At 35.4% G+C, this 16530-nt stretch overlaps 2 protein-coding genes across 3 annotated transcripts; both read right to left on the bottom strand.

Moving 5' to 3' along the window:
* Positions 1 to 1091: 1091 nt before the first annotated feature.
* Positions 1092 to 5749, bottom strand: LOC122002864 (probable protein phosphatase 2C 60). The gene is made up of 5 exons (XM_042558218.1): positions 5571 to 5749; positions 4657 to 5063; positions 3981 to 4348; positions 2891 to 3127; positions 1092 to 1648 (listed from the first exon to the last, which is right to left on the bottom strand). The coding sequence occupies exons 2-5, from the start codon at positions 4970 to 4972 to the stop codon at positions 1394 to 1396; spliced, it is 1176 nt and encodes a 391-aa protein (XP_042414152.1). The 5' UTR covers positions 4973 to 5063; positions 5571 to 5749; the 3' UTR covers positions 1092 to 1393.
* Positions 5750 to 7141: 1392 nt separating this feature from the next.
* Positions 7142 to 16345, bottom strand: LOC122002863 (bromodomain-containing protein 9-like). Of its 2 annotated transcripts, none has more exons than XM_042558216.1 (9): positions 15786 to 16342; positions 15249 to 15294; positions 15063 to 15129; positions 14883 to 14928; positions 14708 to 14806; positions 9121 to 9189; positions 8668 to 9022; positions 8411 to 8568; positions 7142 to 8144 (listed from the first exon to the last, which is right to left on the bottom strand). In XM_042558216.1, the coding sequence occupies exons 1-9, from the start codon at positions 16110 to 16112 to the stop codon at positions 7338 to 7340; spliced, it is 1974 nt and encodes a 657-aa protein (XP_042414150.1). In that variant the 5' UTR covers positions 16113 to 16342; the 3' UTR covers positions 7142 to 7337. The 2 variants fall into 2 exon arrangements, with proteins under 2 accessions (XP_042414150.1, XP_042414151.1); XM_042558217.1 differs by having other exon boundaries at positions 7963 to 8128; positions 15786 to 16345.
* Positions 16346 to 16530: the final 185 nt, after the last annotated feature.

The raw sequence follows: 16530 nt of genomic DNA, 5'->3' as shown, positions 1-16530 counted from the left end.
AATCATAGATCTAGAGGCATCGCTCAAATATCCATCATTATAGCTCCGAGCCTTCTGGGGAGCAGGTAGCGTGTGGTGATTAAAGGTTGTCCGCATGGAAGATGACTTATAATCCCCTTGGGATTATCATGAGGCAGGGACGTCTAACCGAGCAAAGAGACTCCCATTCAAGAACTTGAAGAACAGCCCTTAGCTCATTAGTCACACAACGTTTAGGAGGTCGGGTCCAAGTCATTTGTCATGATCCGTCAGGGAATAATTCTTCGGCCCGGCTATTTTTTCAGGTGCGCAGCGTTACCTCAGTGTGTCCATCGAATACATCTGGAAGCGTGAGCAATAGTGTCACCAATTTTGTCTAGGAAAGTGCGCATTCCTTGCCTTTCTAAGCGTCCAATAAATTTTTTAAAATAATACAAGGATTCGACTAATCTTCAAAGTTTTATATATATATATATATATATATATATATATATATATATATATATATATATAATAATTTAATTATTGAACTTTTAAATGATTAATTTTAAAAATGGCCAATTGAGAATTCTCAATCGACTCACCGTTCTACAACCAGCATTTCAAAATTATCTTCCAAGTAGAGGAAATCAATTATGCAGTGCCTGATTAACTGCAGAAATACTTAACCGTTGCACAGATGTTTAATAGATCATATCTACCATTTCTTATTCTCAGGAACAACAGACATCTCTAATTTAATAATTCTTGATAAATTTATCTCCTAATTAAAAACATAGAGTACCCGCCAAAATTAAATGATTAACAAAACAACCAATCCCTTGGATTTGTCTAGTGAAAAAGAGTCGATCTTCAAGAACTGATTAATTGCCAATATTACTTTGATTGGAAAGAGATACAGTTACAGTGAGCTAAATATGCTGACTACTGATAAACATCGAGAGGTAATTAATTTGCTTCTCGCACTAAGTCCAGGAAAATAAGGAAATTAATTAATCTACATGGAACAGGCATCTAAGATTCAATCACATAGGAACCTTGTTGTCAGCTTAATCAAGTAGGCAATGAAATTTTAACACAATAAAAATAATGAGAGTTTTGGATCAAGAAAATGATAAATGGGAATAATTTCAACAATTAGCGAAAAACTATTCTTTTTGAGCTCCTCCATTGCTCAGTGCAGTATACAAGGTTGAGTACTCTTTTGCTTAAGAAGTGGTACTATATTTATGGAATCAGATGCATAAATCTGATCCATATTATCATCATTCACAATGGAAAATAACTGGGTGGGTGATTTCAAATAAGAACGAAGAGGGCTCATCTTCGGTCGTATAAATTGACAATAAAGAGGCTATCTGCTTGACTTAGTAAAAACAAATACCACCCATGGCGGAACTTACACGCAGGAAGCTCAGTTGGTGTTGTACAAGGGAGTAAGAGAGTTTGCTCGGACATTAATACCACCCCCTCTAACGGACAAAGAGGGCCCTCTGAGTGAGTCGGCTCTGCTAACAAGATTTGAGTCGAGGAACACAACTATTACAGTTATGTCATCATGAAAATGCCGACGAACTCCACGATCAATCTTCTTAAGATCAGAGTACCTCATCTCCCGTTTTTTTGCAGCTTCTTGTAGTGCAGCTTTGACAAGCCTTCGAGCACTTCCCTGCATGATTGGAAAGATAATTGTTTTTTTCTCTCAATAGTTTAGGAATTTAAAAAACTGCAGCTAAGATTGAAGTCCATATGGTGGGCAGATATTGGATATGACCTCTAACACCGAGCATAAGATCACATGTTCTTATGTTGAAGGCTAACCTTATCAAACTCTTAAGGCTTATTACTAGCAAATGTATCTTTAAAATCTTCAAGTATCAAACTTTATAAAGGAATCCATAAGATTGGCGGCAGAATTACTTCTAAAACTATTTGATGCTTCACATCAACTTCTTTTGACAACCTGATGCTGTACTTCAACATTACAGAACGTGTTTTATAGCCAAGGGATAACTCAAAAAATTGATGTAATTTTTTTAGAACCTATTCACTAAGTACCCAACTTAGCTGATCCCAAATAGCCGAAAGTATGCAATCTTGAGAGAACTATTTACCATCGGAAGCAAACTCCAAGATCTTGGTTTCAGTAAACTTTCTCAAGTGGACCAAGGGTGTGAACTTTTTTGGAGCGACAAGGCAAACCATTTCATTTTTTTGATAAAAAATCTCTTTTGAGACTCTAAATTCCTATGATATTTTACTGGCTAGTAAAGATGCATAATAGAAGCTCAATTTGATACTATAGATATAGGTCAATTAGCTACTTTCTTAAGATAGCTTAAAGTACAATGGGGATCTCTCCCAAAATGAATCATTGCATTTGTTTGAGGAGATTTTCCAGACAAGAATTTTCTTTATCAAAAAAGGAATATGCACTATGGTATTTAGTGACATTCAAATGCATATTATGTTGATGCTTCTTGTGTCTGCCTCTGTTAAACTGACTGAAGAATGCGTTGAACACTCGGAAATTGCCAACCAATGCAACAAATAATTTAAAAAATTTATGTTTGTTCGAGAGTAAACCTATTATTTCCACCCAGTACAAACCTCTTAAGGTTTCTAGCTGGTATAACATCAGCCAAGCCAGTGTTCAATGGTTTGGATTAGGCAATTATTATATCTCACTACCTAATTCCATCCAATGGCACTAGAAATCACAACCTACCTGATACAAACTGAAAATGCATCAAAACAATGATAAATACTCCCTTGTGCACTAATGAAATATAGAGAATTGTATTGCAACTGCAAAGCGAGAAGAATTCCATGATAAACAGAATAAAGTGGGAAAATAATGATACTATTGTGATTTGCAACATCACCTACCAGGGAAAAGAATTAAACTTACAGTGTGACGGTTGTGCTGAACGATATCAACAGCTTCTTGATTACTAAGATGCTCCCAGAGCCCATCAGATGCAAATATAAGGAACTGATCTTGTGGTTGTAGTGGTTCCACAATAATTGTTGGTTCTGCACTCAATATAGGTTTCTTAAACGAATCGCGAAGTCTGAATTTTACATGCAATGGTTCCCGATTAAATTCAGCCCTTTTTAGGTATACATCACCGATTGACCTAGAGATCTGGAATAAACTAAAGTAATTTAATTTTAAGGGAAAATAAAACTAAATAAATTATTCATTGAACATATATTAGCAATATAGAATGGAATTGGTAAGGACATTGCTGTTAGTAAATATGATCAATGTTCCACAGAAATATATAATAGCAAGTATTGGCAACTGCAAGTATGTTAGTGTTAGACTTGTATCAGGCGTAGGTCACATATGGAGGCTACTCACTCCCATAATTACCAGGATTCTAGCCTAGACCTTACAATCCTATGGCCCAACCTTGCTTTGTTAAGAGCGTAATGTCTGAGGAAGAAAAAGAGATATGGTAGATATTTATTTAAGCCAAGGTTTAAAATCCTATGCCATGAAAGAGTTTGTCTCCAACCAGAACAGTAAGGTTTAGATGACATGCCATGTTGACACACGGCAAAGGCATCTAGGAGTTTTGGTCTCCTAAAATGTGACCTCACTATCTATTACTAGACATATATGAAACAACATAGGTCTGAAACAAGCCTTCAAATTAAGTTCTTGGCATAGGAAAACAACTGAAAGGCAGATCTTGCATCTAAAAGAGAAAATTGCATACGGTTATATATACTTGATTAGGTTAGTGGCGGACTTTAAATAAGGGAAAGGGGCTAAATCAATTCTTCATAAATAACATGAAATATTTAAATGATTGACAATATAAAACAAAAGATGATAGAGTGCATATGGTCATGCTATATAGCACATATGATAGAAAAACATCAGACACATGGGTCATCATTCCAACCATTAGAACATGGTCACCTTCAAGTCAGGCATGCTTTTCTTCTTTACGATAAGAATGCATCCAAGAAGAGAAGCATCAATCTACCTGAATTAGGCCCTTCACACGCCATACATTATGCTTCAAAACAACAATTTGTTTATCATCAGGATGCATCAACTGCAACTCCCGTCTCATGGATTCTATTGCTACATTGTGTTCTGCAGACAATTGCACAGCCAAAACTTCTCCAGTTGCTTTCACACCTCTTCCTAGAACAACACGAGAGTCACCAAGATTAGCTATATACAATGTACTACCGCAGATTACTCCAACAAGACAGCATGTGCCAACAGCTGCAATCTGAGGTTTCACAGGCCATTGTTTGGTCACCAAGGAAATGAATCCCTCCTCTGTTGCTTGGTATGCCTTCCTTATTACATCAGTGGACATGGACTCCTGCTCTGTTGCAAATCCTGCCAAAATAATTTCAATGAAAATGGGCAATGAATATCACCATATTATGGAAGAATTATCCTTCTCAATACATAGTGCAGCACATTCCTTTGGATCTTGATTCAGAATCAAGTTCCAACTACAAAGTAGCAAACAGGAAACAGGCATACAAATACACAGCACAATGAAAAAGCATCAGACATCAATTATAAAAGTTGAATAGGAACAAAAAATAGATAGTAACTTCCATGTATATTATTAGTTTTTGACTCATCCATCCATCAACAAAACCTTTACTGTGTTTGAGCCATGCAAGTACAGAGCTTACTCTTCAAGTTCTGAAAGAGATGATCATTGACATAGTGAGAAGTTTCTGGACCACCATGCCCATCATAAACACCAATGAAAGTCCCATATGGCCCCAATTCAAGCGAGCTTAGAGGTCCTGACTCAAGCTGGCTCTGATCCTCAAGCAAGTTATTTGCTTGTACAACCGCCATTGAGAACTCACCATAAACATGCTGCCCAGTGTCCTTGTACCATAGAAGCCCATCCTGTCGACCAACGGCATCAGAACCTGAGCAGGCAAATATGTCCTTTGGCTGCCAGCAGGCCTTAAATAGGTTTATCAATTTTGTTAACATCCCTCATCTCAGTTAAACACACATTTGTATTTTCAGCATCATCCTGACATGATCCAACATCCCAAACTGAATGTGCGCTTCTCCTCTGAAACTGAATCAAAAGAAGCCGCATAAAGCATGTCAGTTGGAATATAAGACAAATGCAATAATAGCAGCTTTTTTTTGGAAGGCTATCAAACACCCAACTTTCCTCCTATAACCACTCTGAAGTAGTCAAAGATTTCAAGAGCAAATTTTCGTTAGCCCTCCCATAATTTCTCATCTAAATTAAGATACTCACTAGCAAACCAACTACCAACAAGCCAAATCACACGATGGATCATAAGAATCCAAATCCAAGAAATAAATTACAATACTTCGGTGGTTACCTCCTCTGCCGATCCAGAATATCCGCAAAAGAAGAATCTCACTACCCTTTAACGCACAACAACACGATCTACTCACCGTTCCTCCGCAGCATCACTATCTCTCCGCTCCATCAGGTATTCAGCCAGATGTTTCCGCGCAAACAACCCCAAAAGGCAACTCCCACACAGACACACACAAATCACCCCTTAATCCTATGCTTCGAGAGAGGAATAGATTAAAGAAAAAAGACCTTCCGGGACGAGATCGCCAAGGAGGCGCCCCAGATCTGGGGGAAGCGGTTGTTTCTTCCAGGGATCGAAGAGAGCGAACGGAGGGTTGCACCTCGTTTTCTATCGCCGGATTGGGGAGGCGATCGCCCTCTTCTCGCTTTCTCGATCTCACGGATGCTCGAAGCTGCCGCAGACAAAAAGGAACCCATTTTATAGCGACCCGAATGATTACCCAAGCGCCAGCAAAGCGCAGCAGCGCTTGACAGAGAGTTGGAAATCTTTGAATATTAATTATTTTTGCGAAATAATTTGGGGCAAAAAAAGAGGGAATTTTAAAATTAAACAAAATAAATAAAATGTGAGTTTATCTTATTAATTACAAACACGTGCGGTGCATGGAAATTAAAGAAAGATTTTAAAAGAGAAAAATATGTATTTATATTATATATTGTATAAAATATCAATTAATTATATAATTAAAAATCCAGTTTTTTTACTAGTGATGGACAGAAAATGAGCAAAAATTAAAATTGGCAACCTCACGGTCCTCACCAAACCATTAAAATATTTTATTTTTGCTGTGAAACTATTTAGTATTTATATTCTACATTATTTACTTTGTTTAAAATCTATAAATTCAAATTGGCAATAATAATACTTGGAGCAAACACTCATTTTTTTATGTTAATTTTACATAGGATATTCAAATTGTGTACAATAATATGTTTTTTTTTAAAATAATAATAAACAACACTTATGTACAAATTCATATACTTTATAAGATTTTGGTCTTGCCCTTCTTTATTAGAATAGTAAAAAGGCGTCTTTTTTATTATTTATTATAAAAATACATTTCATTAGTGTATTTTACTAAATTATCATTATTTTTAATGTTATTATATATTATAGTCATAGCTACTTCAACTATATAATTATAATAGTTATAATTTTATATAAAAAAAATAGTCCGAGAAACTTTCATATAAGATTTTAAAGAAAGATCCATTGTACATAATTTTAACCTACTTTTTATAAAATACTGTTTCCAGAATAATTATAATTTTAATAATATTGATAAGTATTTAGCATAAATTAACTATCTATGTTAGTAGCAACTAATATCTATCATTGTTGATAGTATTAACTAGAGATGAAAGGCCTATATTCCTAGAGTTATAAATTATAATTATTACAATAATATAACGTAATATTTTTCTAATGTAGATTACAACAATTTTTTTTATATTATAACAATTATGAATTAATAATTGCTATAACCACATTAAAAATAAAAATAATTTCAAAAATAATCATTTTGATAATAAATAAATCCTTTTAATAAACAAGAAAATATTTTTAATTTTTATCCAAAGGCATAGAAATATCAAGCAATTTTAGTGAAGTTCATCTAAAATTTACACCTTAATTTTTTAAAAAAGAGAAAATAGTTTTAAAATATATATGATTTAATATTTTTGATCCAAGTGTGAAGTACACATCCCAACCAAACTTACGAACCACATGATAAATTGGAATGAACATATTTCACCCAAAGCAAAAGAACAAAGCAAGCAAGCAAAAAAAAAATCAAACATCTTGTTAAGAATTAATATCGATAATAATTAATCTGTACAAACACCCTTCTTCTACTTTTACAACAGAATGCGGGGGTTCCTTAATTGTTAAAACGCCTGCATCATTGCAGCACTATCTGTAACATGAGTCATGGCCGCTTCTGCTCTCTAACCTCTACCAAATGGAAAATGAACTTATGAAGGTGTACAATCTCAGAGCCCCAATGCTAGGTTTGGGTTTTTCGATTCTAATCGAACGCCTGAAACCGGTGAACCTGGTGACTGGAAGCCTAAATTTAGATCGGGAGAAAAAGAAACTGACTTTGTCATTGATGCCACTCTCCTTGTTCCCTGAGAATCATGGGGACCCTCAGGCAGGTGGATGCCGGAGATCGGTGATGTAGTTGGACCAGTAACTGAATTAGTCGTATCAGCTTGAGTGTTAGTTCTTGACAGCATGTCTGATGATGCGCAAGGATGTGTTAGCATTGCCTGTGAATGAAAGCTGCCGGGTGATGCTGATACCTTGATAACATTACCAGCTTGAGAAGGATGGTTAAACCCCATGGGTCGACTAAAACCGTTCAGTGGCTGCATCGCACCGACTTGCGGAAGTTGATTTCCTGTCTTTTGCCAAATACCATGTGGTTTCAAAGAACTTGCTTGATGTTTAGTAGTAGCTTCTGCAGAATCTATGGATCTGCTTGGGTGAGAAAGTGAAGCAGCTGGCGAAGTCGAGCTTGCATTAACTTCCACCGCAGCATCATCAGATGCGTGTTCAGATGCCGATGCACTTGTGGTCGGCAAGTTTTCCGGTTGGGATGAATTTGGGGATCTAGATAGTAGAGGATGAGACTGTTGTGGTGCATCCTTCTCTCCGACCCACCCACGGCCAAATTTTGTCCCGGGAGGTAGAACACGCTCGATGCGTTTAGCAGCAATTTCCCAGGCAATAGGACCAAGTTTTGCAGCAAATCGAGTCAAGCTCCTTGCATAAGCATGCTCTGTGTAAAGGCCGACCTAATTTAACAGTCAGACCATGAACTTAAGAAACTAAGATATTGGCATATTAAAACATTCACTATGTAAAAATTCGTCCGATGTTATAGAGGAAATTAAAAGGACAGTGATCAGCTGCAAATCTAACGATACTTCCGACACAGAATATAACTATGAATAGGATCATTTCTGAGTAAGATATGAATATTAGACAGGATAGCCATATCGTTAGACCTTTAAACGGTGGACCTTTGAAATTTAATGCCGGAATCTAACTTGATACTTACAGGAATCAGCTGCTTTCTCTCTCCATCAAATGCTGTTAACACCGATGGCTCAGTTAGGGAGCCGGCCACCTCAGGTTGGGTATATGTATTGCGACGGTTTTCATCCATCACAAAGGATTTCTTTAGATATTTCAATGAACCACCTTTATAAATAGAACCTACAAAAAGATCCCAAAGAGAACAATTGTGATTATGCAAATGATGATAATTCTGTCTAATTCATTATAATGTCACAACACACAATTTGAGAAGTAAACCTGAATTGTCTTCATGCCTTTCAAACTTATGCTCATTGGTGAAACCATGAGGTTCGGTATTGCGAAGAGAATAAGTTCTTGTAGACAAGTTGGGCAGGCTGGTTTTATCCAACCCAGTATGTGATAAATTGTGTGAGAAGTTGGTTGATTGATGATTATCTCCAGCATTAGCAAGTGTTGCATTGGAAGAGAGATTGGAACAAGGATTATCAGCAGTAGGGCGACCTAATTTCTTAAATATATTTTTAGTCGGTGGTCTACCTCTCCTTGCTGGCTTTGGTTCTTGATCATTATCATCACTTTCTTGTCTCAGATTGTCAAAGTTCTTTTTTGCAAGCTCTTGAATTGCTCGAGCCTGTACAGACAAAATATGAATCAACAAAAAAGGAATAAAGTACACATATTGCTACCAGAAAAGTAATGGAAATAAACAAGGAAAGAGACAGCTGACACCTGTCTGTAGTAAATTGTGTCTGATCCATTGTATTGCATTGCATTTAAGCTGATTAAAAAAACATCTTGCTGCAAAACACATGAAATAAAAATGTTTTCAGATAAATGGAATGTCACTTCCAATATGATAATGAAGACAGAATAAATCAAGGCCTCCTTTATTGTAATAGATATCATCAAGTGCGGCACACGAAAAATTATTTACAATATGCTAAAACTGCAATGTAGAAACGATCCAAAGATGATTGTCTTGAAAATTTCAGGCGTAAGATCTTATACAGTGGGAAAAATATGACTCCCAAAAGCTTAAGTTAAAATAATTGTGTTTCTTGTTCTATACTTGATTCCTAACAACACATCAATTCCAATTCAAATTCAGAAAACAAGAAGAACATGGAAAAACTGCAGTGCAGCAGTAGATGAAACATGTTCCGAGAGAGATTTTACTCAAATTTTGAAGCATAAGAAAAACAAAGTCACTAAAAGCCTCTTACAATACCCACAAGCTAAACCAATAAGCATGTAACAACTCCTGGAATACCATCTTTACCCTTTTTCATTGTGACAGGTGACTACAGGGCACACATGATCAGTTCTAGATGTAAATCACATTATATGGTAAGATTGTTATCACCAACACACATGTTTCATTTGTGGCTATAATATTTCCTTTCAGAATGATCAAGTCTGAGTTCCACCCAGAGGCTGCGCCAACTAGGGTCTGCTATCTATAGGGCTTCCTAGTAGTGTTAGACAATGCAAGTACCTCATGATCATCAAGCTGTATTCGTCCCAACTATTTTGATCCAGCTACATTAATAGTATCCCTCTGCTAAGTTTTATACACGACTATATCACAAGTAACATTCAAAACCAACCTTGTAATTAAATAGACTAAAATTTTCTAAGGTCCCCCTCTCTCTATTCTCTACACCTTTGATGTAAGAAATTCAACTCAAGATATAAAATCTATTGTCCACTTTTGAAAATGTTTATACCATCTCAACATATTTTCTCTCATTTTATCAACTAAATCTATGCATCCATCTTAATATTGTCAATTTGTCATCACTGTTATATTAAATATTTGTAGGCATTGCTTCATATTTGCAAACTAGTGCATCACTCTTTTACATAAAATATGATGGATTGTGCCTTGTTATATTAACTATTTGTACACATTACTTCATATTTGCAAATTAGGACATCACTATATTACATAAAATATAATGGATTGTACCACAATTTCTAAAAAAAATTCTTTTAGTCAAAGGGGAAAGCCTCTCGTTAATATCTCTTCCTAGTTGAATAATAAATCTAAGCTATTCATAACTTTTATAAAGATTTCATTCTTATTCATCTTAACTATTTCATTGATTCTTTTTTATTACTCAAGCTACATTTCATATATTCCTTGTTTATTTTGTTCTATTGATCATAAAGCCTTCAATTTCTAAATTTTTTCTATATAATTCAAGATTTAAATATAATCCAATTACACTCATCAAATATCCCAATAATGTCTCAGATGGCATACATATGTTGAATATGATGTATTAGCTCATCAAGTACTAACACAAAATAACATAGTTTCTGGTTCACGATAAGAAAATCATTTGTCACACTCCAAGTAGCTATAATGCTAGTAAACATTATCTTATATATCTTTTATCACGTTAATGTAATTACTACATATTCCTTTCCACTTCATAATCCAATTTAATAGTTGTCTAAGTACTCACTTTCTATAAGTCCATAAAAATCATAAGTAAACGCTTCTATTTTTCTTTATATTTTTTCCATCATTCATCTTATTAAAATAAATAGCATCTATAGTTAATCATCTAAATATGAAATCCAATTAATTCTCAGAAATATTTGTAACATCTCTCATTCTTTTTTCAATAACTCTTTTCCAAAGTTTCATAATATGACTCATCAAACTTTATAATTAGAACAACAATATGTATCATTAACCAAATTATACCTTGATCACCTAAATTCTACCAAACTTCAATAGTAACATCAATGGGGCATACACATTCATCTACATTAATTCTTTTTAAAGCTTCTTTACCTTACTTAATCTAATATTATAAACAAATCTATGATTATTATCATAATTTTTTATCACCAAAATCAAATTATCTATAAAATGCTCATTAAAAGCGTGCCTGTACCATGTGAAAAAACAAAGTGGAGAACAACAAAAGCTGGAGGGAAGAATTCTCCCTAGCAGCCTCAAAGGTCACTGAAAGCCTTGCCAATAGGGATGAAATTGGAGCCATCCAACCCATCCAAAACCTTAATCCTGTATACTATTACATAAGGGATGGGCATATCAGTTAAGCCCTCTTCCTCTCCTTGACAGTTTTTTATTGCCTTCCTACTCCCTAGGAATCCATCTCTCAAGTCCATCTTCAGTGTCATATGGCTACCAGAGCAACAAAGCTAACTGAAAGATCAAACAAACATTATAACATTTGGAATGGCATAGGCAATGACCTTGTGCTAAAGAGGTGAGATTGGATCCAAAAAACTTTGAATATCAGGTCAAGCATTACTTTCCACTTCTACTATGCCTTGCTACTACAGAAAAAGATAGCAAGCTTATGAAGCATGAATAATTCAGATTGTTTGTTGAGTTCATTTTGAGTATGATAGAGATGTGATACCTATACAATACTATGTTAGTACATGTCAAATACTTTATCAATGTATATTCTTTTTCCTCCTAGACTAAAGTAAAGGGATAAGGGCTTGGAGTTGAAAAGATAATCATTAATATAAACCAGCACGCACAGAGAAGCATCAGTTACAGTCTAACTAGTTCTAATACTATACTAGTAGCAGTATTGCAATATATACTTCGATCGTATCAATCCAATATCAATAACCACCATTATTATGATGATTGGATATTTCATTCTTTATCAATAACAGTTATATAAGTTTCGCTTGCAAAACAATCTGGGATTCTACATTATCCACTATTCAATTGTATACTAGATCACTAGTAATATTCAAAACTTTTACGTCACTAGAGTTTTACTTGGTATTTCATACACCATTCCTTGAAGTCTAATTAATTCAAGTGTGTAATGTTTAAAAATAACCAAACAATCTAAACTTATTTATCTCATTTAATCATGTAATTGGGGTCACACCAATTGCTGTTTAGTAAAAGTTATTTTTTAAAAATAAAATGATCCACATAACACCACAATGTCACCTCAGCATTTTGACCTATATTACACTGATTTTTAATGAGTTGTTCCTCCCTACTAAACACTTACAGTTGGTTGTATCACACTCCACAAAAAAAAAAGGAAAAAAAAAAGGAAAAAAAAAAAAAACTAAGGAACACATGATGATGACACAAAATTTGAGAACATCCTTTCTATTTCAACTAGATACTTTCCTAATAATGATAATTTCATGGCATCTCCTTAATAAATAATATACCTAAAACTCTAAGTAACAAGAATTTGTAGTCCATCTATTACAACAATCATCTCTTTTCTTTTCTTAAGTTCCAACTAACTTCAAAATGTTTAGGCTTGGTTTACTTGGATGGGGAGATGGGCAAGGGGGAACTGCATCAAAGAAACTACAAAAGCAGCATTGATGGCTACCAGATGGCAAAGGTGGAAGAGGTATTTGGTCCATGTTGGATGAAGCATCATAAACGTAACAAACTAAACTACTAACTCATCCGGAGGAAGACACAAGTAGAAAAACTGTTTGTCACTCAGATTGTAAAATTAGACATATGATTTTAAGTAAAACTAAAACAGAGCATATGATTTTTTTAATTTTGATAATAAGAAAAGAAACAAAGGAATGGATAGCAAGGAATTATTTTAACTAAGAGCTATAGATATTTTGAATATATTATTAGAGAAAATGGAGAAAATAACTAAGAAACCACTAAAATAGTGGGTTGTCCAAATGGATAGGACTTTTTAAAGTCTTATTTGATCATCCAGTGCCTATCAGGTTAGAATAGAATTCTTATAAGGTTGCAATACAGCCAGTTGTAAATATCATGATGTTGGGAAATCAAGAAGCAATAAGTAAAAAAACTAATGTAATAGAGAAGAGAGTGATAAGATGGATGGGGTTACTATAAAAGACAAAAATAAACAAAAATTAGTACATTCTGAGAGAAATTAGGTGCAGCTCCAAACATTATGAGCGGAAATAAAAATGCTATGAGCATGTTCAAAACAATGAATCAGACAATTTGAATCGATTAGAATTGAAGAGTAAGGGGTAGAGGGAAACCATTCTATACTACATAATTAGAAATGATCCAATAATTGAATATTAGATTTGTGCAACAGATCAGAAATAGTTCGGATTAGTATGGCCTAAAGATCATGATGACCTCAGAGTTAAAGAGGAAAATGTCATCATTATAACTTTAAAGTCAGTTGGGGTAAATTGATATTTTAAAAAAATATATATGTGCCTAAATTCAAACAATAAACTTTTGGAATAAATGGAGAAAATTGAAAGAAAAAAAAAAATGTAGCAACCAAAATGAATTTAAACCTGTGTTAAGAAATTTTTGAGAAATAAAGGAACATCCCAACAATAAATTTTGGAAAGGTGCCTCTTCACTCAGCAGCAAGGGAATTTTTGTATCAACTTAGAAGTGCTTATTAGGACATAAATAGTTAAATAAAAAGTCTCTTAAGTGGAGAGTAGAGAGGAAAAAAATAGACAAATAATCTGAACCTCGAATATTAGACTTTTGTTGAAAATCTAGCAAAACATTTTCATCTACCGTGAAGCACCAAATTCTAAAGTCAAAGCATAATCGTACCTAACTGCATGATAGTTCTCAATCATTGGATAAACAAGAAAAGTATAGGCGAATGTACATTAAAAAAAGAAAAATATCTGCTAGTATTTCATGGACAACAACTTTATGCTAGCTTTCTCCAATTGCAGCAGATAAGCTACAAACCCAATTACACTTTTCATGGAATGAATTAAAAAAAACATAATTATATATGTTTATGTAAAAGCATCCTTGGCAGGAGAATTCATGACCTCTTTTGTAGGAAAAATTACAGTAATGTAACTATTAATGACATTCATAAAAACAAAAAAAGGTTAACTATTAATTGATAAGTTATAGAAACAAAAACATTATGCAACTTTTTTGTTTATTTTCAGGATAACAAGGAATGTCTTGACAGAAAAATAAATATACAACCGAAAGCTGCAGACTGACTCAGATGCTACTCAGCAAAATGAAAAAGAAAAAAGAAAAACAAAACGTAAGCTATGTCCAAGTTAACATGGAAGTCGAATAGAAAAGGAGCTAAAGGCTCTGTCGCACACTGCACAACAGACAAAAAGATAAAGAACTTCACATACATTGTCCTTTGATGTTTCTAGAATTCCTGATGATCATACTATTAATTAGTGTACAGTTTCTTTGTTAAAAAGGAATTTCCAAGTAAGAGAGTGAAAGAAAAATATATAAAACACCACAGCTTCTGAGAGCATTTTGGTAGGAAAAAATCACGTAATAAATAGTTTACAGAAAAAGTCAGCATTTGTAGTAACTGACCTCAAACTGCTCTAGGTTGGCATAAGCTCCATCTGAAAGCTTCTTCCTTATCGTAGCAAAATCCATGGGATGTTTGATAATGTCATGATAATCTGGAAGCTGCCACAACAGCCAATATAGGATGCAATCAATGGATGCCTAATGAGGAAGGCAATCATATTCAAAGACAACACACCTCCTCACGGTCAACAGGCTCAGCAAAGACGCCATAAGTATCTTTCCTGATATGGTTATAAGAAAGCAATAAATCTAATGGAAAGACACATATTGAACAGAACATACACATGGGCCAAAATCCAAGAAGGGGAAGAAGCAAACTCAGGTGAGAATCAAACAAAGAAAGCACAGAACTCACTTCTGCAACCTATCCAAGATAAAAACTAACAACTTTTTGTCCGGTAATGGTGTAGTGGGTCCAAAATCTGCAGTTAATGACACAAACATTCTTCACTGAGAAAGGCTTAAATAATGAAAGCCACAAAATTCTTTTTTCTTTGATTTACTATTACCACTAAATAAATGACTGAGTGAAATATCAAACCTTGTGGAAGATCCGTCACTTTCGATGTAGGATTCTGCCTTTCTATCTGAAATAAGGGAAATTAACGCAGGCCATATCAGTAAAAATGGAATCATAAAGCACGATCAGGAGCTCAAAGGGGATTGGTAGCGCAAAAAGATCACCAGGTGAGAGAAAAAACCGAAAAGATAGAAAAGGATATCCCTTTTTTTTCCATACGAGAAACATGTTACCTGGAGGAGGTTGACCAAGTCAAATCCACCACCACATGCTCGCTCTCCCTCTCAAACGAAAACGAAAAGAATAAAAAGGGAAACAGAACGGAAACCAAGGATCCCTCCGTCCGAAGAAATACACCACCCGAGAAGCACGCAAACACTTCCGATCCCAAGCCGTAACAGCACGGAAACCAAATCAGTATCAGATTTGCCCCAAAATCCTCCAAGTAGAAAAATCTAATTGTTTGCGCCTTTCCAGACCATCAAATTCCCAATTTTTCCTAGACAGATCTACAATAGGAGAGAGGTAGAGGGAGGAGAAGAATTGGGATCAAAGTACCTGGGCATCATTCCGGGCGGCCCCGAGCTTTCTGCTTCTGCGGTCATCCGATTCGGAGCCAGATACAGCCGAATCGGTGTTAGGGTTGTTGTGGAGGCGAAGTACGAGGCGAAGCTTCTTCTCCCGCCTCCCCTGGTCGGACTCTTCGTCATCGTCGTCGTCCGCCACCGCCGCTGCTGCGTCGCGGTGTCGGGGATCATCATCGAGGCTAGGATCGCGCTGCTGCTGCTGCTGGAGTCGCAGACTACGGCGCTGGAGGTCCAGGAGAGAGGGCCGCCCCTTCTTCTTCGTCTTCCTTGTCGCTGTGGGCGCCTTCGTGTTGCCCATTCCGGATGCCCCGCTCCTCTCTCTCTCTTTCTCTCTCTCTCTCTGTCTCTCTCTCCGGTCTCTCCGTTGTTTTCCTCTCTTGCCCGGAAGGATATGTCGCACGTGATGGGAGGCCGGGGCAATAAAGGTGGCACGTGATATCTGCGTGAGGAAGTTGCATCCGCGTGCCTGATTGAGAAGGGCTTCCCTCTCAGCTGAGCGTGGGCTTCGAATTGTTCTTCAACTTGGTCTTCGGCTTGAATTTGGCTTCACCACGAGTCAATTTTTTCTTCGTCAATTTTGTTTTATTTTATTCGAGAGAATACACTGTTGTACAAAACAAAACAAAACAAAAAAAACAGGAGATTGGAAAAAAAGAGTCTTTTTTTATTGAAATAGTCAAAAGTATCTTATTTATTTATTTATTATTAAAATAATA

The sequence above is a fragment of the Zingiber officinale genome, chromosome 7A, assembly GCF_018446385.1.
Source record: "Zingiber officinale cultivar Zhangliang chromosome 7A, Zo_v1.1, whole genome shotgun sequence".
NCBI lineage: Eukaryota > Viridiplantae > Streptophyta > Magnoliopsida > Zingiberales > Zingiberaceae > Zingiber > Zingiber officinale.
This window is presented reverse-complemented; position numbering and strand designations above follow the sequence as displayed.